Raw genomic sequence first — 22,469 nt, 5'->3', positions numbered from 1 at the left:
ATGTGGGGTTTGTAAATTGAAATGATTCATTGATTGATGTTGGGACATAATAATAGAGAAGTCTTTGGTGACTATTTCATTGAACATCTTTGATTAATGAAGACAACTTTGAAAAATGACAAGAGATAGTCTTTGTTAAGTGCTCATTCTCATGGGCGCGTTTTAGCAAACAGCACTCCCGATTAATTGCCGTTGTTTTTTTTGTAAGTCGTGGACAAGCAATTCCTCTCTCCCTTCTGTGCTCTCACCATTTAACTGAAAAATCTGCTGCGTCTCTTGTCTCTATCTCTCTCTCTCTCGCGCCCGCGCAGTCTTTGAACACAAAAACAAAAGAAATAGCCTTCTTAAAGCGGCAAAAGAGAAACAGAAACAAAAGAAATAGCCTTCTTAAAGCGGCAGTGGGGAGCGAAGGAGAAGATGAAAAAATTATAGAAAAAAGAAAAAGTGAGGGAACACGAAACTTCTTGGGTTCTCTTTTAAGCTGGTTTCCCACTGTCGTGGTATTTTTTTTCATCCTTAATCTTCCCCACCACCAGATGATGAGATAACGATGTAGCCAGCTTCAAAAACAAGAAAAAATAAATGAGATTGTGAAAGATAGGGGGAGAAAAGAACAAACGAGCGAACAGAACTGAGGAAACAGGGTAAACAAGGAAAGAGATGGGAGGAAGGAAGACGTCGTTTTCACTTGTGTGGACAGATGATACCTGCTCGTATCGCATAGAGGCGAACTGGGATTCGTATAATTGGCTCTGTTGCTTGATTTCCATGTGGCTTTTTGATTTGTGAGTGGGTTTTTTGGGTGAAGATTTGTTGATGTCAGTTGGGTCGAGGAAATAGGTTGAGAGGTAGGAGGAAGACAAGTAGCGTACAGGACTATTTATTTTCGAATGCTTCTGTGAAATTGCCGAGAATCCTCTGGATCTTGTGAGTCTGTAACGATTGGGTTTCTCGAGCTAGTGTGTTAAAAGGTGGGCAAGCGTTTGAGGATACCTTATGAGCTCAGGAGCTGAAAGGGTGGTCTTTTCACATAGCAACTGACTCGTTTTCGCGATTTTGCTGTTCTGAAGAAGTCGAGACTTTGGCTCTTTTTATGTCTTTAAAAATGGAGCGGATCGTTGACGTTTTTATGTCTTTTTTCCCTTGAACATTGATTTAGACTGGAAGATAACTTCAAGTCGAGGGTGCACCAGCATTTTCCTGAGTCGCTCTTGTTAAATTTGTTGTTCAGGTTTTTTCTAGGAAAAACAACTTTACAGTTGGGAAGGTCGGCGAGTCGGTTCGACGCCATTGGTACTCTCATAGATTCTCTTCTGGTCGAGTTTCTTGACTGTCCCATGGAGGGATCACAATTTGGTGTGGTTTTCAGCTGTTTCGGAGTTAAGCAGAACTCAGGAAGATAAAGCAGAAGAGAGAAAGGGAGGCTAAAATTCTTTCTGCCGTACCTATGGTGGATGATCCCAGCTCAACTTGCAGAAAAACCTACTGGGTCCCGATTACTTTCTGTCATAGCTGGATTTCTCAAGTAGAGACTTTGAAAGGTCTCGTTTTTATGAGTTTTTCTGCGGTTGCTGGAGTTTTCCATAAGCTCCTTAGACTGTTCTTAAAGATATGTAGATGGGTTCTTGTCAAAATGGCCTTGAATTGCAAGACCTCCTGTTCTAGCAATTGCCATTCTATGAATTCCAACATTAAAGAGCGGTTGGGATTCATTAATGGACGGAAATGGAGAAGAAAAAGTCAAGTGCTGTGGATTTTAGTTTGTATTGTTGTTTTTGTCTGGCTTTCATGCAACACGGTCAATCCTAAAATTTCACCGAGGGAGGAGGGAACTGAAGCCATGTTTCAACGGAAAGCTTTGATTCTGCGAGAGCATTTCAATATCAGCATTGATCAAGCTCATACCTTGGCTTCTCTGATCTTAACATCCGATTTGGTAATGTGCTGTCACTAATGTATTTCATTTATTGCTTTGATTCTTTCATTCTTTTATTTCTTGGTTTTCTGATGTTGGGCTAGAAGGACCTACTGCCTAAGATGAGAATGCGCTAGTTATTTCTTGTTTAAGATGTTATTTTATATGGAAATATTGGAAGCTCTCAATTTAGGTGACATAGCTTCTGTCGTGTGAGAAAAGGCGACTCATTATGATGCTTTTGTTTTAGTGAGGGCCCTCATAGGAACTGGTGTCTGTTACAATCTGCTGCCTTGTTCTTCCTACCCAAGTTGCATGCCTTTCGAAATTTAAGCTTCTCATCTTTCCCTTAAGATTTCCAAAGCGTTTCCAGATACAGGTCAACTTATTAAAAAAGTTCTAGTACAATATTTATAATTTTTTTTCAGCACAAGTTCTCAGATGACTTATTAAACTTCTCCTGTTTTTATTTTAAAATTTAATGTGCCCATATAAGCTTTCAAATGGAAACATTTCCTCCCCTTCAAATTGCTTTTGTTGGACTCTACGGTTGTTTTGTTGCTGAGATGGTGGCTTAGGGGATTGTTTGTGATTGATATCAAGTGTAGAATAAATTACATTGATTTGCTGAAAACATAAAACTTAAATTAGTTGATCAGATATTCAGTTCTTTTGAGCAGCTTAACTTCATCAGAGATAGTAGATATGTTTCCATGTTTCTAGATTCAAAATTTTCCTTTCCAGACAAACTTCAGATTTTCTACTACAATATTCATATTGATGTTAACACTTGTATTTTGTTTTATTGAAGGCATTCTCGGAGTGTCTTGAGAAGGCTGCAACGAGGATGCAGCTAAACAAGAAACTCAAAGAGCAATGTGCGGAGTTGATGAGATCTGTGGTGCATTCGGAAACATGTTTAATGCAGCATAAGTACATCTATGAGAAGCTTGACCAATTGTATGCTGAGGATCCATTGTTACACTCCTCACATTTCATGTCTTGTGCCATAACTGGTTATGTTGTGTCTGATAAGGTGCGTGTCTATTTACCGACATATTCACTTGAAGTTTAGAATTAGACAACTTTGAAGCCCACTGGAATATACTTAACTCTTCGTATAGTGCACACAACTGGTATTTTTAACTTTTTAATGCTTTTCTAGTGCCAAGTTTATGGTAGCAAAATGTTTATGATCTTAAGCAGTTCCACATTGTTCGCTACTGGGAGTTTTGCAATCAGATGGACAATCACTAACTCTTGCTGTTATGAAGCCCTTGAGAACCTTTATAGGACAAAATAAAATAATGTGTGGATTAAATTGCTTGAAGAATAAAGGGAGAAAGCTAAATGTTCACTGAAAGCCTTAGAATCTCTCTCTTTTTCCTCTGCATATTTTGCATGGACTTGTCATTAGCCCTGCTAGCCCTCATGTCTTGTAGTTTCCACTAGAAGAGATCTTAACAACTCAACCAGGCAGCATTTCCAGATACCATTCTTAATCAATCTATCAAAAGGCACAATTCAAATACCAATCTTAGTTGATTATTATTATTATTATTATTATTATTATTATTATTGTTATTATTATTATTGTTATCATTATTATTGTTATCATTATTATCATTATTATTTGAATGACGGACACTGATGTTAATCAATCAATCAAGAGGCAATTGTGCTTCATTGCTCTTAAGTGGCCTTGATCTCTGAACTTTGAACTAATCAAGATCATTCATTGCAGGTGGATCAGAAGAACTTGAGAACAGGAACACATGTAAAATGCAAAAAAGAATATCAGGAGAGGAGTCCAATGCTATTGTTCAAAATTTGTGGGTGGGTCCTAGTTGGAATGGCTGTTCATTGCCAAGTTTCATGTTGCCATGGCTGTAAAAAACATCAGAATGTTCAACAACAACAACAACAACAACAACAACAACAACAACAACTACAGCCGCAGCAACGACAACAACAACAACAACAACAATTGCTCAGCTCAAAAGGTTGTGGGACTGGCAAATGGAGGAGGAAGCTTCTAATCATGTGGGTTCTGTCTGGTGTGATTGGGTCTATGTGGATATTTTGGAGCATGAATGAAAATATTATTTTGAGGAGGAGGGAGATGCTTGAAAATATGTGTGATGAGAGGGCCCGCATGTTGCAGGACCAGTTCAATGTGAGCATGAACCATGTACATGCTCTGGCCATTCTAATCTCGACTTTTTACCATGGGAAGCACCCTTCCGCCATTGATCAAGTAAAATCTCTCCCCCTCTCTCCTTTTCAGTTGAGGTAGGACATCCTTACTGCAAAAAAGAAAGTTTTACAAACCGAAAACTTCACATATGGTTCACTAATGTAAATCACAAAGTAGTTTTTTTTTTATTTAATCTATGCATCTAACAATGAACAGGCCTTTTTGCTTACAACTATTATTGGAAACAAGAGATTTGCGTTCAAATGTCATAAGAACTAATGAGTTATTGGAGAATAAAATTTTTCTGTGTCATGCAGTCTACCACTCTTTTGGGGCTATCACGCTATATAATATATGTTGTCTGTAGGTATATCATTTGTGTCTGTAAATGGGGAATTTTTCATTAGTACTTAAACCAATACTTGTTTCTGATACTATGACAATCAAATCAGGAAGTGTTAACAATTAATGACATGCTCATTAAAGAAAATTAACTAAGTGGTGCTTAAGACACATGCTGCAAACCATATACTATGATGCTCATCCAAGCCATGTTTCCCACAGAAAACATTTGCAGAATATACAGCAAGGACAGCATTTGAGAGGCCATTGACCAGTGGGGTTGCGTATGCTTTGAAGGTGCTACATTCAGAGAGGGAGCAGTTTGAGAAGGAGCATGGGTTTACAATAAAGAAGATGGAGGCAAACCAATCTCCTGTTCAGGATGAATACATTCCTGAGAATCTTGACCCAGCTCCTGTTCAAAATGAATATGCACCAGTTATACTTTCCCAAGAGACGGTGTCCCATATTGTGTCTATTGATATGATGTCTGGAAAGGTAAGTGGTGTTTCTTTTTTTAATTTCATCAAAGATATAAATGTCTTTGAGCTTTTCAAAAAATAAAATTCAATTCTTTGAAGAGGAGTTACATAATCTGTTGAAGGACAACCTCATGGCTGTTCATGGATCTCCATGGGTTTATACATCGTGTCACTATCTTTCTGAAATTGATATATATGAATGAACTTCTCAGTGATGACTTTTTTTTTCAATCTTTTAATTTTTTCTACTTTCTAAATTTATTAGGGATACATACGCAAGTGAACAGGACATTGGCATGTCTGGTAATTTTAGGAAATTAATTCCTGACATAACTAAATGATGGTAGTGTCTGTCTCGAAACGATCTTTCATAGTGCCTAGGCATCTGTTTGGGGTTTAGGCAATTGCATGATCACTCTTTTCTCACATTTTAGGTATCCCTTTCTTTGCTCTTTATGGAATTCTCATCATTCTTAAAAAAAATGTCATATATTTCAATTATGTGCATACTTGTGTCTTTCTTTTCATTCTATTTATTTTCCACTTGATGCATTGTTTTTGGCCTCTTACACTGACTGCAACTGTTATAGGAGGACCACGACAACATCTTACGAGCAAGGGCATCTGGGAAGGGCGTCCTAACTTCTCCCTTCAAGCTATTGAAATCCAATCACCTTGGTGTAGTGTTGACTTTTGCTGTTTACAATGCTAACCTTCCATCTGATGCCACACCGGAGGAGCGCATCAAAGCAACTCAAGGGTACAATCAGTTGCTTTATTTTTCTTAATCTTGGTTTGTTTGTTGTAAAACTTTAATGTAAAAATTGCCTCCAATTTTCTTTCTCAGGTACTTGGGTGCTTCTTTTGATTTTATATCATTGGTGGAGAAGCTTCTACACCAACTTGCAAGCAAACAAACTATTGTTGTTAATGTGTACGATACAACTAATGCATCTGCACCCATTAAAATGTATGGTCCTAGTCCATCTGATACAGGTCTATGGCATCTTAGCAATTTGGATTTTGGTGACCCATCTAGGAAGCATGAGATGCATTGCAGGTAAACAACTTCGTTGTGCAAACATTGCATTGATGCAGATGTGGGAAAATAGGTTAAGCTTTTTTGCTCTTTTGCTTACATACTTGCAGGTTTAAGCAGAAGCCTCCCTTACCTTGGTCAGCTATCACTACTTCACTCGGGGTTCTGGTCATTGCCTTACTGATTGGGCATATATTTCATGCAGCTTTAAATAGAATTGCTAAAGTAGAGGATGACTATCGCGAAATGATGGAGTTGAAAGTCCAGGCAGAAGCCGCAGATGTGGCAAAGTCCCAGGTTGTTTATATTCTTAAATACAAACAAGAAATAAAAATAATTTTGATTTGAATTTCAACTTTGAAGCAACATAATCAAATGTAAAACTTGTTTGGAGGTATATTGGTGTCAAAAACTCCTGATTGGCTTTTTTTAGGAGCCTATTTCCACTAAATACGAAAATGCTTGTAGGTTAGCTGCAAAAACAATCCTCTCCATCCAAACTTTTCAGACTTCTGACTTAGGTAATGATTATGAACTGTTCATGAAAAATTGGCTAGTTCAACATTTTAGATTTTTTGGATCTTAGATAGAAAACATCTTAAATTGTTACAGATAATGTAATATCGAAATATATCTGTGTTACAGACTGTGTAGGTGACAGGTTGAGGACTTTTATGTAATTGAGCATGTAGACTTAAGGGCAAGATATCATAGCAGTGCTGTAATAGATCTATTGATGAGAAATGGATTTAGCAGCAGAATAACATTGCATGTTCATTCTTAAGGAAATTTCATAGTTCTAACAGTTTATTACTTGGGTTTCTGCTCTCCGTCGTAGTTCAATCCAATTCTAACTTATTGCATAAACATTGAAAAAAATCTCTGTAGTCATTTTGGATTATGGAGAGCATCATCAGTCTGTCTGATCTTGATGTTGTTGTGTGCAGTGACCATTGCTGATACAATGAAGTCTCTATGATGCTTTATAGCATGTATTTCCAACACTTTCTTAGTTTATGTTTCAGATCAGTTTGTTTATCCACCTGGGTTTGACATTCATTTTTCTGTATATTCATTAATGTTTGTTGTGGGTTTTTTTCGCTTGCTGTGCTGGGACCTACTACCACCACTTAGAGATCTCTCTTTTTTGTGTTTTGTTCTTGGATGGCTCACAGTTTTCCTTTTAATCGTAGAAATTCTTAGAATTACTTCTAGTGAGTAATCTGAATATTTTACCTTTTTTCTATTTCTTCCATTATTTTTATCAGTTTGCTTTTCTTTGTACTGAGCTACTATTTGTCTTTTGTAGTTTCTGGCCACTGTTTCCCACGAAATCAGGACTCCAATGGTTGGTGTTCTAGGTAGGAATTTTAAGAGATAACATATTTAAATGCTTCTATTTGAAGAAATGATTGTGAAAATTTCTTTTTCCATGGTGAAATCATACAATTGGGTTCAACAATATCGTCTGTCTCAGGAATGTTGCAAATGCTGATGGACACAGAACTTGATGCAACCCAACAAGATTATGCAAACACCGCTCAAGCTAGTGGAAAGGCTCTAATCGCTCTAATAAATGAGGTTCTTGATCAGGCTAAGATAGAGTCTGGGAGGCTTGAGCTTGAAGCAGTCCCCTTTGATCTCTGTACCATTCTGGATAATGTCCTATCTCTATTCTCAGACAAATCACAAGAGAAGGGCATTGAGGTAAAACTTATCATAACTTTTCTGCCAGTTATATCTTTTATGTGGGGCTTTCGGTTGAACTCGGTTTCATCATAAAATGATTAGCCACTTAGGAGGCCTATTGCTGAACCTTTTAACCCATTAACTTTTTTTTCTCATTTTTCAACGTGGGACTTTTCCCACTCAATACTTTATCAACTTTAAACTTATTTTTTGTTTACTATTACTTTTGTTGAAGTTGGCTGTGTATGTATCTGATCGGGTGCCTGAAATTGTTATTGGAGATCCTGGAAGATTCCGACAAATTATTACAAACCTTGTTGGGAATTCAATCAAGGTCAGCCTTTGTACTTTACATCTGCATGAGTATGTAACTGTCTGTGAGAGAGAGGGCTCCTTTTTCAACACACCATGGCTTTTTCCCCCCTTTTCCTATTTCTGATTTTGTGTTTTAAATGTATAACAATAAATTTGCAGTTCACAGAAAAAGGGCACATACTGGTCTCTGTACACATGGTGGATGAAGTGAAAGGATTTTCAGAATTCACCAATTCAGTACTGCAACAACATCCAGAGTTTGTTAAAAATGGAATTTCTTGTACATCCTATGACACATTAAGTGGTTATCCTGTGGCTGACAGATGGAGAAGCTGGAAAAATTTTAGATTATCCGAGATTGTAAATTTGTCTGAAGAAACTGGTAGGTTCACCTTGCTGGTTACTGTTGAGGACTCAGGAGTGGGTATACCTAGAGAGGCACAAGGCCGAATCTTCATGCCTTTCATGCAAGCAGATAGTTCAACATCACGAAACTATGGTGGAACTGGCATTGGTTTGAGCATTAGTAAGTGTTTGGTAGATCTGATGGGGGGAGAGATTGGTTTTGTAAGCGAGCCCGGAGTTGGTAGTACATTTGCCTTTACTGCAGCATTTAATAAAGGCCAAATAAGCTCCACAGATGTGAAAAGAAGCCAAATTGATTCAGTTGACTTGGAGTTTAAAGGAATGAGAGCTTTGGTAGTTGATGGGAGACCTGCTCGAGCCCAAGTCACAAAATACCATCTCGAGAGACTGGGCATACATGTAGATATTGCCATCACTCAGATATCTGCATATACTTATATTTCCAATTGTTGCAGCTCAAGGTAAGAAATTTTCTGTTTTTCTTCTAATACTGTATTTTGGCAAGTGCTGTAGTTTTTAATACCGTAAGTCAATTTAGCACCTAAACCTCATGGTCCATGGGGAAGGCGAGATTTTGCTGAAGGTACACTATCCACTCAAGAGTACTCCCTACTCCACTTCAAGCTCCCCAACCCCCCCCCCCCCACCCCACACACACACTACCACCACTACCACCACCACCCAAATTAAAAAAAAAAAGAAATGCAAGTCACTTTTGTGTTCATTTTCTTTTCTTTTTAAAATTGCCTTGAAGAAGTGTGGTCCTCTTGGGATTCTGCTATGATTACAAAAGCAGAAGTTGAACTGGTTATCAATGCCAGGATAACTACAATACTGAGCATTGAAATTATCAAGCTCAATAGAATAAGAGGTGGACTTTTCATGCATGCTTTAGCTAACTTCTGCTATTTTTGGTAGTTCAGTGCATTAAATCGTTTAGATATGGTCCTAATAGACAAGGATGCTTGGGGGAAGGGGACAGGACTTCTTTTTCCTCGTTTCTTCAAAGATCTGCAGCATAATGGAAGAGCAAATCTGTTCGAAAATTCTCCAAAAATGTTCCTGCTCGCAACATCAATTCATCCCTCAGAAAGTGAAGAATTCAAGTTGGGTTTATGTGTTGATAATGTAATAAAAAAACCCTTGAGGTTGAGTATGATGGCAGCTTGCCTTCACAAATGCCTTGGTATTGTAAAGAAGAAGAACCAAACTAGTGAACAGCCTTTGACACTACACAAACTATTGAGTGGGAAGCACATATTGGTTGTGGATGATAACATTGTTAATCGAAGGGTTGCTGCTGGAGCCCTCAAGAAATATGGGGCTGAAGTGACATGTGCAGCAAGTGGCAAGGTTGCTGTGGAAATGCTAAAGCCGCCTCACAAATTTCATGCCTGCTTTATGGATATTCAGATGCCAGAAATGGATGGGTAATTCTTGAACTTCCATTCCGGTGTCTGATTACCTTTCAAATTAAGATATATCACGTCACTCCTTTTTTACCTAATTATTTATTATATCTAAATTTTCAGTCATCCCAATTTTCAAATTTATGCAGGTTTGAGGCTACAAGGAGAATCAGACTTGAAGAGAGGGAATTAAACGAGGAAAAAAAATCAGTGCAGGTTTCAGAAGAACATTATGCTAGTCAGATCCATTGGCATGTTCCCATACTGGCTATGACGGCTGATGTGACACAAGCAACCCATGAAGCGTGTGTGAGATGTGGAATGGATGGTTATGTTTCAAAACCTTTTGAAGATGAGCATCTGTACAATGCTGTTGCAAGTTTTTTCAAGTCTGATGTAGCAGATAGATCATTATAGTAAGCTGTTCATTACTTTCAGCCTAGTACCAAATGAAGCTGGTGGTGAAACTCTAGAGCTGGCCTGAGTACAAAGTGAGCTGCCAACCTCTGCAGATCAATAGCCCGCTTGGTTTTCACCAACTTCTTTTGCCCCAGACATGGTAATTACTTGGTATCTTTCTGTTAATCAAACTATACATGCACATACAACATTTTGAGCTCACCATGTGGGTCAACAATAATTGAAAGCTTCTCATGGGTGGAAGCTCTACATCATGGATTAGACAACTTTAATGTAACTTTAAATTCCTGTATTCCTGTAATTTATATTCAAATAATATTGTTGTTACTGCTCTATCCAGGGATGCACAGTTGTAGTCTTGCTTCTTCGGTTCACGAGCTTCTTTGAAGGTTCTTACTGGTAATGCCCGGTTCGAGATTACTAAACATTGTATAGTAGTGTTGTAATTACAAAAAGAGATTAAAAAAAAATCATATATAAATCAATTGCCAGAATCATTCTTTTGCCAAAGCCTGTCATTCTGGAAGTTGTAGGTTAAATGGGGTGTGGTGTTTATGTCGGCAGTAACACCAGTGGGGTTTTTGTTCATTCTAGGCTTCAAATCCATTGCTTTGTACCATGTAAATAATCATTTGGTTCGTTGCCTTCCCAGTTGCTTCTAGATCAATTTTTCTGTTGTAATATATGTTCGAATTTTTTGTGAGAATGATAATCTCTGTTCTACATTTCGTGCTTATTTTTGCTTTACATACCTTGAATATTGTTAAAACACATGTACATGGTGTTGTGACCCGGGCCCTGAATCAGCATCTGTGAAATCTGGGTTGGGCTGCCCGAGTCAATTAGATTTCCCTGAGTTAAAGGGTGAGCTAACTCCACTTACAAATGGGTGAGTCAACATGGTTTTTTAAATGGGTGATTCAGTTGTTTTCGTATTTGTCCCAAACTCAGCTTATATAGATTTCAATTGGCAAAAGAGTCATTTGACATGGCTCTGACGCCAAAGAGGTACAGGTAGAATTTGATCTTGACTCGTTCTTTCTTACTCATTTTGAGTTCGGTTTGCTTATTCATTTTGGGTGAACTGAACTGGATTGGAGTTTCAAGGGTTCTGGGTCACTTCTTAACAGTCTAACTTTATGTATATCTGAATCATTAAAACAAACAAATCAGTTCTTTTATTTCCCCATCCGAGTTGACTCTGCTGAGTTACAAGGTGATTAACTGAGTTCCACCATAAACTAAAAACACTGCTAAAAGTTGAGAGAAAAGACAAATTGTAACATTCACAGAAAATACAAACTGATACTACATGAACCCTTTGTCTAATCATCTACACCCTTTCTTCAAATTTAGAATAGAACAGATCCCTTGATTTCTATTTTACGCTTGTGCACACATTGGCATTCACACCCCATTTAAAAGTTGAAATGGTGGAAGCAGAAGTGACTACATCCTGGTAGGGGCTCATATCTGCTTCAATTTGCTCCATGGTTTTAAGAGCACAAAATGCCAACCGTAACCAAGCATTCACAGAAGAAAATCTTTGTACTAAATAATATCTTCACAATCTGTCCCTGCTCGGTGAGGAAAAATAGACCTTCTCAAGATGTGAAAATTAAATTTGTAGGGATATCTGTATTGAACCTCAACCTGAGTTCAAAAGATTAGATACTGCATATCATTCACTTCAAAAGATTAGAACCTGAATTTGTCCCTGACAAAAACCCAAAATCCAAACCCCAACTTCGACCCAATCCCATCTTCACCCATTCCCGTACCAACTCTTCATCCCTACTCCATTTTCACATCTCCTCCCTATCCCTACAGGTCGAGTTTAGGAAAACCCATTTCCAACCCGAAACCAAAGGTTTTTCTTTTCCCACCCTGTCCCCAAAACCTGAAACCAGAACCTAGGTTTTTTGCATTAGTTCGGATCAGGTTGGGTTTCCTGTGAAACCAGACCCAATGCCCACCACTAACTTCAAGGGTGATAAATGATTTCAATTTCAAGGAGTTGAGGACACTCAATCATAGGTTTTTATTAGATGGAATGTCCTCCTGTTATCAAAACAGGGTAAATGATTTCAATTTCAAGGAGTTGAAGACACTCAATCATAGGTTTTTCATTAGATGGCATGTCCTCCTGTTATGACCTATTCCCAAGCATAAACTGCATGTGTAAGTTCTACTTTTAGAAATAAGAGTAGTTGGGGAAGGATTTAAACGACTGCCTTCTTTTGCCACATTCCTTTTAGAACATGTCCTACTGTTATGACCACTTTGGCCACATACGCTACATTGATGGATCTTGAACTTCTTGATGCTTTTCTTGTCTGTTGACCTTAGCTTAGGGCAAGTTCGCCGGTTATGCCCTCTCTCCCTGCATACTCGACATTTGAATTTGTAACTCCCACCTGATTTATCCTTCAATGCTGGGCAGTAGTGTCTTCGATGCCCTTCCTCTCCACAGTTGCTGCAGTAAAACTTCACCCCTGCAGATTGGCAGCAGATATCAAATTATTCTTTTGTATAGGACCAAACTGTTGGACAGAAATCTTGTATGGAAGTGTTTTCTTCACTCCCCCCCCCCCCCCCCCCCCCCCCCCTGATGTTTCTCATGCTACCTAAGTTAAAAGTATAAACAAAAATACAGAAAAATAGACACCACAGTGCGGACTCCCTCTAAAAGCAAGTTTTCTTTCCTGACTTCTCATAGTATAAATCAATACCTATCATGTCATTGTTTTCAGCTGAAACTTTTGTCTGGTGTCCTACGCACCAATGTCTACAGACACAAGCAACATGGCTTTATATTCCTGATAAATGTTTTCTGACATGTGAACATCACAGCCACCTTTGTTTATTTTGTTTGCTCTATAATCTGGCATTTCACGCCTAATTTGGCTCATGTAATTATACTTCTCATACTGTTTCATGTTATTTAACATGGTATTTATCAAAACACAACGTTTGAATGAAAAAAAAGAAAAATGCCAATGAAATGACATCAAGTTATTGTGGTATCAATTAGCTAGTCAAATCCACTATACTGACGCTCACTGCCCACATTCTGAGATTGCATGTCAGCCTACTTAAACTAAGATTTACTTCTAGAATGTCACCTTTTCAGGAACTTTGACTCACGAAAATACAACAGACCGGCTTTTTTTACAAATGACAGATTTCTGTATGATATAGATTTCAGTAAATGAAATAACACGATTTTTATGTGCTTTTCTTTTACTTTGCCGTTGTATCGATGACTCTTATTTGAAGAGCAACTGGTATGTTTAAAATCTCTTGCTCCTATTCTGTTTTCGCACCTTTCATGGCAATGCTTCTCTTGCGACGATTCTCAGGATCACTGAAAAAGGCTTTCAGGGTGTCAGATGCCTGCTTCCTGGCAACAGGAGTCCCTTTAGCTTTCTGCATTGACCATCCATAGATGTTTAGTAGATAAAACAAAAAGTTGAACTCAATTGTAGCTCAGCTACCGACTTGATCAAGCACATACCTTAATTGCGGCAACTCTTTGAGCATGAAGTTTTGGATCCCGATGGATAATCTTCATTCGTTTACTAAATAGTCCTGTTTTGGCATTGAGGCTCTGCAAGTGTCCAGCTAGACAGAAACAGTTACCTTTACAGTCCATTTCTAAAGATGATTGCCCAACAAATTGGAAGTGTTCTCATCATATGAAATAATGCAAACAAAAATTTCTTGCAGGAAAAGTGCTGTGGAAAGATGATGCAAATGTCACACTGCAAAAATGATGCAAAAGAATACTTTATCCAGACATGTTAAGACCAGAGAGAGAGAGAGAGATAGGCACAAAACCTGAAAAATTTAATGTATAAAGAAAGGTTGTATATCCATCATATTAATCTGGTCACATGAAAAAAAGGTAATAAGGCCTTAAGAAGAGAACTCACCTTCAATGAACGACTAATTTTCTGTCCAACTTCAGGTGATGGTGATTGATAAACACGCTTTGTCTTTCTGCTTGGATCTAGCTTTATGTCTAAATTGTCGACTTCATCATCTTCTTTGACTTTAAGCGGAGAGCTGCAAGAAGAGCAACTTTACTAAGAAAACATACAAGCCAACAAAACAATCTAATGCTCTTCCCCATGGAATTATATGATTTTAGAAGCAAGGTCACTACCTTCAACTGACTTCATTTCTCAATAAAGAAAATAAAGAAGACTATATGAGCATTTAACTATGAGAATTTTCCATTCCCATATCTTTAGTGAGAGAAGTTGAAATATGTTAATAGATATACAGGGGCATTTTGATCATTTCCAGTAACTAGTATATATTTCTGATGTTAGCCGTAGTCTCAAAAAAAAAAAAAAAAAGAGTATATGCCTTATTAGGAACCTATGGTTCAAATTTGGTCGAATTCTGATATGTGTACATGACGTCATATGATTGAGAGCTATGAAGGGAATTTTTGTAAAACTTACTGTTGTAATCACTTAAGTGAAATAATAAAAGAGGTCGACTTTCTCAGCCTCAACGAGTGCCTCTTTTGCACTCTCTCCCCTCATCTACTTATCTTCGCTTCTCTTCGTTCTTTTTTCTCAATTTATTCTTTTTACATGGTATTAGAGTAGTACGATCGTATTTCAGGCATCCATAAGAGTTCCTCCATCTTCTTGAAGTTTATATATTCCAGAAAAAAGGGGATTTCCAGATTTTCATTTGATTGAAGCTAAAGGTCAGATTTTTTCTTGTTTCTTTCTTCCATAACCCAAGGGTTAATGGTTCATACTACTGATTAAGTCAGTTCTATGCAAGATTTGTGCCCTTAAAGGGTTATACTGTTGGAAAGATTCCAACCCTAGTATCCATTGACCTTGTATTGTCTGCATCATCCCTCAGGAAGGTGACATCATCCAGAATTTGCCCTAATTGAAGGGTCGCTTATTGGTTTTAGGGTTATTGATGGTGGAATTGATCTATTACACCTGTTCTTGATATTGTTATTGCCCTAATTGGACCCACATAACCTGCGCATATACCTGTTACTATAATTTTGGGTTGTTCAAGATGTCTGATAATGGTGTGGTTGTTACACCTTTCAAGAAGACATGTTGTTCAAACGGAAAAGACACCATTATGATTACTACTGAAAGATTGAATAGCCAAAACTATCTGAGTTGGTCTAAATCAGTTGGGATCTATTTAAAGGCTAAGAGAAAAACCAAGTACCTGTGAGACGATCCTCCATTACCATTTAATGATGATTGGAAAGCTGAAGATAGCTAAGTCATGACTTGGTTATTGATAGCATGGATGCTAATCTATAACATCAAGTCATAAACTGTGAGACAACTAAAAAGATCTAGGTGTCTCTAGAGTCCATGTATGCACAAGAGAGCAATTTGTCAAGGATCATGAGTTATATTCTCGGTTGTTTGGCTTAAAAAGGGGAGAGAGGAAGGTTCTTGACGTAAGGAATCTGCATTTATCATCCATTTACTACTGATGAAAAAGAGTTGAGGAAGCTGCAGGGACAAATATTTTTTGCAAAGTTTTTGGGGGGTCTTGGCCCAGAGTATGACACAGTAAAAGCCCAACTGCTTGCGTTAGATGATGTTCTTTCACTTCCTAATGTATTCAATGGGGTGCTCCATGCAAAGACAGTTGTGGCATCATCTGGTAGTAAGGACGTATCCACTGTTGAAGCTGCTACCCTTAGGATTCATCATGGGTCTACTCGTTCAGCAGTTACTTGTAGTCGTGGTAGTAGTAACAGAGGTCAAGGCTGAGATGACTCAAGTTGTGGCAGAGACAGAAGTGATCGTAGGTGTGACCATTGTAGGAGTACCAACCATGTTTCTAATAGATGCTGGGAGAAGTTGGTAAACCAGCATGGGCGAATAATAGTGTGTTTGGGAGTAATGAGACTTTTTACAAGTCCTAAGGAGTGATATTATTCCTGGGGCTGAAGATGAGATATAAAAATTAATTCAGAAGATGGCCCAGTAGACTTTTGCTTCTACGCCTGTGCCTCAATCCACTCCTATTGCTACCACGACTCTAGCCAAGTCAGATGAGTCCGCTTTGCATGTGCATCCAGTGTCTTCTTAGGTTATTGACTCTGGTGCCTCATCTCATATGTCAAGTATGTCTTCCTTCTTTTTTAATCTCAGTAAATATTTGGCATGTAAACAACTTACACTTGCAGATGTCTCGTCTTCTCAGGTTAGTAGAGTAAGATCTATTAGAGCTACTTCTTTGTTGTGTCTTGATTTCATTTTATTAGTTCCTAAAGTTCATGTGAATCTTCTCTCAGTTAATTACCAAGTATTTGAATTGTTATGTAACTTTCTAGCCTTCTTATTATGTATTTCAGGACCTCAAGATGAGGGAGATGATTGGTTTAGGACGTGAGAGAGATGGATTGTATCACTTGAAGGGATCATCATCATATGCATCCTCTACGCTCCATGTTCATTGTATACCCTTCCAGTGGCATCTTAGTCTTCGTTATCCGTCTCTAGAAATATTATCACAATTATTCCTTGTACTGTCTTCTTCATTTCAGTTCTAGTGTGAGTCTTGCCAACTTGGAAAGAACCATCAAGCATCATTTCCTTCTAGTCAGTCTTCTAGTTGTAGTATTTTTAAGTTTGTCTATTCTGATGGATAGTATATTTGATCATAGTATTTTTTGTCATTTATATTTGATTTTAGTAGATCTACCTGGGTGTATCTCCTATGGGAGAAATCCGAAGTTTTTGATGTACTCCAAAATTTTTATAACGAAATAAAGACTTAGTGGTGCTTCAATCCGTGTTTTACATACATATAATGGGTTTGACTTTCTGAACCATAAATTTAATTCTTTTTGTCAATCTACAGGCATTATTCACCATTCTTCATGTGTGTATACTCCACAACAAAATGGTGTAGTCGAGAGGAACATTCGCCATTTGATTGAAGTTGCATGCGCATTGTTATTTCATATGCACCTCCCCAAATCATTTTGGGGAGATGCGGTCCTCATTGCATGCTTCCTTCTTAACACAATGCCTTCTTTTTTACTTGGTGGTAAAATTCCATTTCATATTCTCAAGCCTCATGCTGAGCTATTTCCTTTGGGTGCTCACATCTTTGGTTGTGTTTGTTTTCTCCATGTACTTGGCCCCACGAGGGATAAACTTCACCAAAAGCTGTCAAATGTGTCTTCTGATACTCTTGAACACAGAAGGGTTATAAATTTTTTTGTCCAACTACTAGAAAAACCTTTGTGCTCTTGGATGTTACATTTTTTGAAGACACACCTTATTTCAATTTGTCTAGTTCTTCACTGCGTGGTGATATGCATCTTGCTCTTGTTGCTCCTAGTCCTATAGAAGATGTGCCTAGTCCTCTGCCACTGGTTCTAGAATCTAAACCATTACAGGTGTATCAATGTAGAAAGCATAGGACCACACCACAAAAGACTCTCTTTTCACAACCTAAATCAATACCTTCTTCACCTGAGGTAAGTGATCTCTATCTTCCCATTGCTTTTCGCAAAGGCGTCCGCATTTGTACACGGTGTCCTATTTCACAATTTGTTTTTTTTCATTCATTGTTAGGGCCTTTTAAATCTTTTGCCCTATCACTGTCTTCTTGTGCTATCCCTTCTTCGGTGTAGGAAGCTTTGTCATCTCCTACGTAGAAACAGGCTATAGATGTCGAAATGGAGGCTCTACTAACCATGACACTTGAACTCTACGTGAGTTGACTCCTGGTGCATATGTTGCGGGATGTTGTTGGGTCTAAACCGTCAAATATAATGCAGATGGATCCATTGAATAGTAGAAGGCACATCTTGTGGCCAAAGGATATACTTAAGACTAATGGTGTTGATGTCTTTAAAACGTTTTCTCTTATTAGGTGACTATCTTTTGTTCGGAATCTCATTTCAGTGGCAGTGACATGAGGTTAGCCTTTACTCTAGCTAGACATTAAATTTTTTTTTTATATGGTGACCTGGATGAGGAAGTATATGTGGAGCAATCTCTTGGGTATGTTACTCAAGGGTGGCAAGGAATGTAAGTTGAATAAGGTGATTTATGGTCTTAAAAAGAGTCTCAGGGTGTGGTTTAACAAGTTCAACAAGGTGGTTATAGCATTGGATTTTTCCAGAAGTCATTGTAATCATTCCTTGTTAGTTATGCGAATATCTACTGGCATTATGGTAATACTTGTTTATGTGGATGGTATAATACTGTGTGGAAGTGATAAGGGAATTGAGGAGGTGAAGATACATTTTTCAAAACATTTGCAATCCAAGGATTTAAGAGTCTCTAAAATACTTTTTGTGTGTTGAGGTTATGAGTAAAGCTAGAATTGTGTTAACTAAAATAAAATATGCAACAGATATGCTCCATGAATATGGGTTACAAGGGATGAAACCTACAAAAAATCCTAAGAAAGTTGGTCATAACCTACATGACGTTGATAGTCTGGAGTTCAGGGACGAGATTGTGTATAGGTGACTTGTAGGTAAGCTCATTTATGCTACCGTTACTCACCCAGATATATCATTTGCGGTTAGTATGGTTGGCCAATTCATGGAATTTCCTTGTAAATTCATTTGGAGGCACCTCAAAGGATTTCAAGATACTTAAAGGGAGCACCAAAAAAAGTTTTTTTTGTTGAAAAACAAGTATCAGGGGTATTATAGTCTTTTCAATTTATCTTTATTTATATGTCTTGATGTAATCTTGTTCTGTATGTCCAATTATATCTATGGTCCAATTTTCATGTAAAGAGAACATGTATAATGGGAAATATAAGGAGATTTGGGTTTCAATTAAAGTAAGGGCATAATGGTAAATTGCATTATCCAGCATTATAAATAGAGCGTCCCCCAACATAGCTCTCTCTTGATCTTTTCTCTTCTTCACCTTCTCTCCCTCTCATTCTCTCTCTTCAACTCTCTCTCCCCTTAATTTTTTCAATTTTTTTAATGCACCCCATGGTGAGGCATACTCATATGCAAATTATGCAAGGTCAAAACTGGCTATGTGGCCTTATTAGTGGAAATTTGGTTACCTGGAAAAGTAAGAAACAAAATGTAGTAAATTGCTCAAGTGCCGAAGTTGATTGCTACTTCATCTGTGATGCGATTATGAGTAGAGCAGTGGTCACACTATATGTTAGGTCATCTGATAAGATTGGTGACATTTTCACTAAAGCTTTGGGCAAGAAAGAGTGGCATTTTATGTAACAAGCCGGGGCTTCTTGATGTATATGCTCTAGCTTGAGGAGAGTGTTAAAAGATACATAGGGGTATTTTGGTTATTTCCAGTAACCAACATATATTTCTGATGTTGACAGTAGAGTATATGCCTTATAAGGAACCTATGGTTCAAATTTGGTTGAATTCTGACATGTGTACATGAAGTTATATGAGTGAGAGCTATGAAGAGCATTTTTGTAAACTTACTCTTGTAATCACTTAATTGAGATAATAAAAGAGGGAGGTCGACTCTCTCACCCTCCAACTAGTGTGTCTTTTCTCTCTCGCCTCATCTCCTTACCTTGTCTTCTCTTTATTCTTTCTTTCTTCCTTCCTTTTTACAAAATAATTTTGGACAATCACGATAGAAGACACAAAATGTTGGCACATCAGGGTTTTAATAGACTGATAATAAAAGGAGTTAAAAAAATATCCAATTGGAGACTCTTTTGCACTGAAAGATGCAAATAGTCCATTATTAAAGTTTGCAAGAATAAAGCCATCCATCTTTGGGAAGTTGTTCACAATAAGTAACAGACGAGTATTGAAGAACAAGAAAAGATCAAATATACCTAGAACGCACTTTCTCCCAAGGTCTTTCATCCCATGACTCCTCCCATATTACACATTCCCCTAAGCATTGTCCACAGGTCATTAGCCCCTGTGGTCAGTTTCATTGTAAGTTCACAACAACTTTGTCAGTGAAATGATGAAAATCTTCTAATGTGCTCAAAATGGACATGCATATTTGGTGGACATTAACCTCTAAACTCAAACCTTATGACAGGCACAGTACATACCAAGTAGGAAAAATAATCTACATCTCTCATCAACCACACAAGCTACCTAAGTAATGCATGAGTAAACTTCATGAACTTCCCATATGCATATTTCAAGTATTGGACCAGTACATAAGAAAATGGTTTATTTTGAAATATAGAGAACCTTCAGAAGAACCCACATGCTGAATTTAGCCTCTCAGAATGAACTAGATTCAACTTGGACTTCAGGCTCAGTTGGGAAAAAAGAAACCTTATGGAAGCGACTGGCATGTTGATTGTTGGAGAAAACTCGTATAATAAGTAATTATGAGAAAAAAAAGCAAGGGCTGGGGTGAAGTAGTTATAGTTAAAAAATGAAACTATACAAAATTAAAGACAAGCATAAACTAGTATTATAAGTTCCTCTTAGACAAATCTGAAGATCTGAGATGACTTTTGGAAAACTTCACATGCTACAAATTCTACATTTTGATTGTCATATATTATATAGACAATATTAGCTAAAGCCATTTTAATCACTGTGATGATACCTAATGGAAAAGCTTTAGTCCTAAGCCCTTATTGATGAGTCTGACTATTGCAAGTCTCACCAGAATTCTTAATTTACAGTGTCTGATGTGCATCAACATAGCCAAATATGCCTTAGAAAGTCAAGTCTCAAGATGCCTAGTGAAGTGAATCACAAACTAACAATCACAATAATATTCCAAATTCAAATGAAGATCGGTGCTGGACTCAAAAGCTCAATACAACAAGAGGATTGTTGCATCACACAACTCAAGTTGGTATTTCCTTTCAGAAGTATGCTAACACCGTATCTAATTGTTCAAGAAAATGGATTAATAGAGATTTAGTCAATTAGTTAATAAACCAGGGATGCCATCACTCAGATGCTTTCTTTCTTATTTGTTCCTTGTTAACTGGTGTTTTTGACATGAGCAATCACCTTGAACACCTTGAGAAAATGCTCTTAATACAATTGGTGTTCATATGAAATATCAGGCAAGCAATTTTTGTTTCATTTCACACAGAGGTGTTCAACATTAGACATTATACTGTGATGATCAACATTAACAATGTAAGCTTTCTCAACAACAACAAAAAAAAAAAAAAAAAAAAAAAAAAGGTAAGAAAACAAAAAAAGTTGGTGGGTCACGTTTACCTTTCCATTACATACTGAACAATCAGACCTCGATCGTTCAATCCCACATTCTGTACAAGAAGTATATCCCCTGCCCCTACAACTTGGGCAAGGTAGCTCCCTGATATACTGGCCATTCGGTCCAAACCAAGACCTGGGATTGGATGCATGAGAACCAACGTCCCTGAAATAGTAAAATTTATACACATTGTTGAATTAAACTTAAGGAAAAACCATTAACATCGAACTAGTGTTTTATACATGCTGACTGCTATATGTTTACTTCCATTTCCAAACATCGAATATTAGCGAAGTCTGAATCATGATGGCCTCAGAGAAAATTCCTGGTCAAGCTCAAATAACAAGATCAGTAATCGGAGTCAGTCAGACTGAAGTCTTAACCTTATCTGCAACTCCGCTCCAAGTCCAAACAAATCGTCGGACTGGTAGAAATCTAGCTGGAATAAAAGAAAATTATGGTAACAATTACACATTAGTCTCTTTCTAGGAATCATAATCATTGACATCATTCAGTTCCAGAGGTTCTCAATCCCTTGCCTGGTTCTGCTGTGTGCTATTGGAGTCATCATCAGATGATGAAAGGCTCGTCCGCAAAATTGGGGTCTTCTTTCTATTCGAAGAAAGAAATGCCGAGAAGTTTCTGTTCGAATAAACTGCCAAAAGCGGTAAGCCTGAGAAGATGGATAACATTTGGCAATGGGTTCTGACGCAAGCATTCAGAGGGGATGGATAGAGAGAAAGAGAGAGAGAGAGAGAGAGAGAGATAAAAACCGGGGAGGGAGAAATTATTAAGAAAGAAGGATTTCCTGTGGCTGAGAATGGTACAAGAAGGCGAGCTTTTGGTGATTGACTACTGAGCGACTCTGCAACGCTTGATGAGCCAACAGCGGATCATTTTGATATATGAATTACCAATTCTTTTAACCGATTTGGGAATGAAAGCGAGGAATAGAATTGAAAGATTGACTCAACCCATGGCTTTTGCTAGCAAAAACAATCTGTAAATTTGAAAATAAAACTTGAACCCATGGCTTTTGCTTAGTAATTCGGAACGTGGACTTAGGTTTGACTCATATCCCATATTTTAATGATAATAAAACA

The 22,469-nt window shown here is 37.7% G+C and overlaps 2 protein-coding genes across 4 annotated transcripts; one reads left to right on the top strand and one right to left on the bottom strand.

Moving 5' to 3' along the window:
• The first annotated feature begins 339 nt into the window (after positions 1 to 339).
• On the top strand, positions 340 to 10,875 carry LOC137965632 (histidine kinase 3-like). 2 transcript variants are annotated; one of them, XM_068811908.1, is made up of 14 exons: positions 340 to 1,936; positions 2,727 to 2,951; positions 3,660 to 4,172; positions 4,677 to 4,952; positions 5,527 to 5,696; positions 5,784 to 5,996; positions 6,086 to 6,272; positions 7,285 to 7,336; positions 7,453 to 7,682; positions 7,900 to 7,998; positions 8,139 to 8,806; positions 9,269 to 9,775; positions 9,904 to 10,313; positions 10,515 to 10,875. In XM_068811908.1, the coding sequence occupies exons 1-13, from the start codon at positions 1,448 to 1,450 to the stop codon at positions 10,169 to 10,171; spliced, it is 3,897 nt and encodes a 1,298-aa protein (XP_068668009.1). In that variant the 5' UTR covers positions 340 to 1,447; the 3' UTR covers positions 10,172 to 10,313; positions 10,515 to 10,875. The 2 variants fall into 2 exon arrangements, with proteins under 2 accessions (XP_068668009.1, XP_068668010.1); XM_068811909.1 differs by lacking the exons at positions 9,904 to 10,313; positions 10,515 to 10,875 and having other exon boundaries at positions 9,264 to 9,342.
• A 494-nt stretch (positions 10,876 to 11,369) lies between these two features.
• Positions 11,370 to 22,197, bottom strand: LOC137966118 (uncharacterized). 2 transcript variants are annotated; one of them, XM_068812615.1, is made up of 8 exons: positions 21,906 to 22,197; positions 21,750 to 21,805; positions 21,369 to 21,531; positions 19,997 to 20,085; positions 14,110 to 14,242; positions 13,692 to 13,784; positions 13,501 to 13,603; positions 11,370 to 12,669 (listed from the first exon to the last, which is right to left on the bottom strand). In XM_068812615.1, the coding sequence occupies exons 1-8, from the start codon at positions 22,056 to 22,058 to the stop codon at positions 12,290 to 12,292; spliced, it is 1,170 nt and encodes a 389-aa protein (XP_068668716.1). In that variant the 5' UTR covers positions 22,059 to 22,197; the 3' UTR covers positions 11,370 to 12,289. The 2 variants fall into 2 exon arrangements, with proteins under 2 accessions (XP_068668716.1, XP_068668717.1); XM_068812616.1 differs by lacking the exons at positions 21,750 to 21,805; positions 21,906 to 22,197 and adding an exon at positions 21,609 to 21,742.
• Between the last annotated feature and the right edge of the window lie 272 nt (positions 22,198 to 22,469).

This window comes from Aristolochia californica, unplaced genomic scaffold (assembly GCF_029961685.1).
Source record: "Aristolochia californica isolate CCGP_79_NKW_82.1479 unplaced genomic scaffold, dmAriCali1.0.hap1 SCAF_5, whole genome shotgun sequence".
NCBI lineage: Eukaryota > Viridiplantae > Streptophyta > Magnoliopsida > Piperales > Aristolochiaceae > Aristolochia > Aristolochia californica.
Note: the sequence above shows the minus strand (reverse complement) of the source record. Positions and strands in the feature narration are given on the sequence as shown.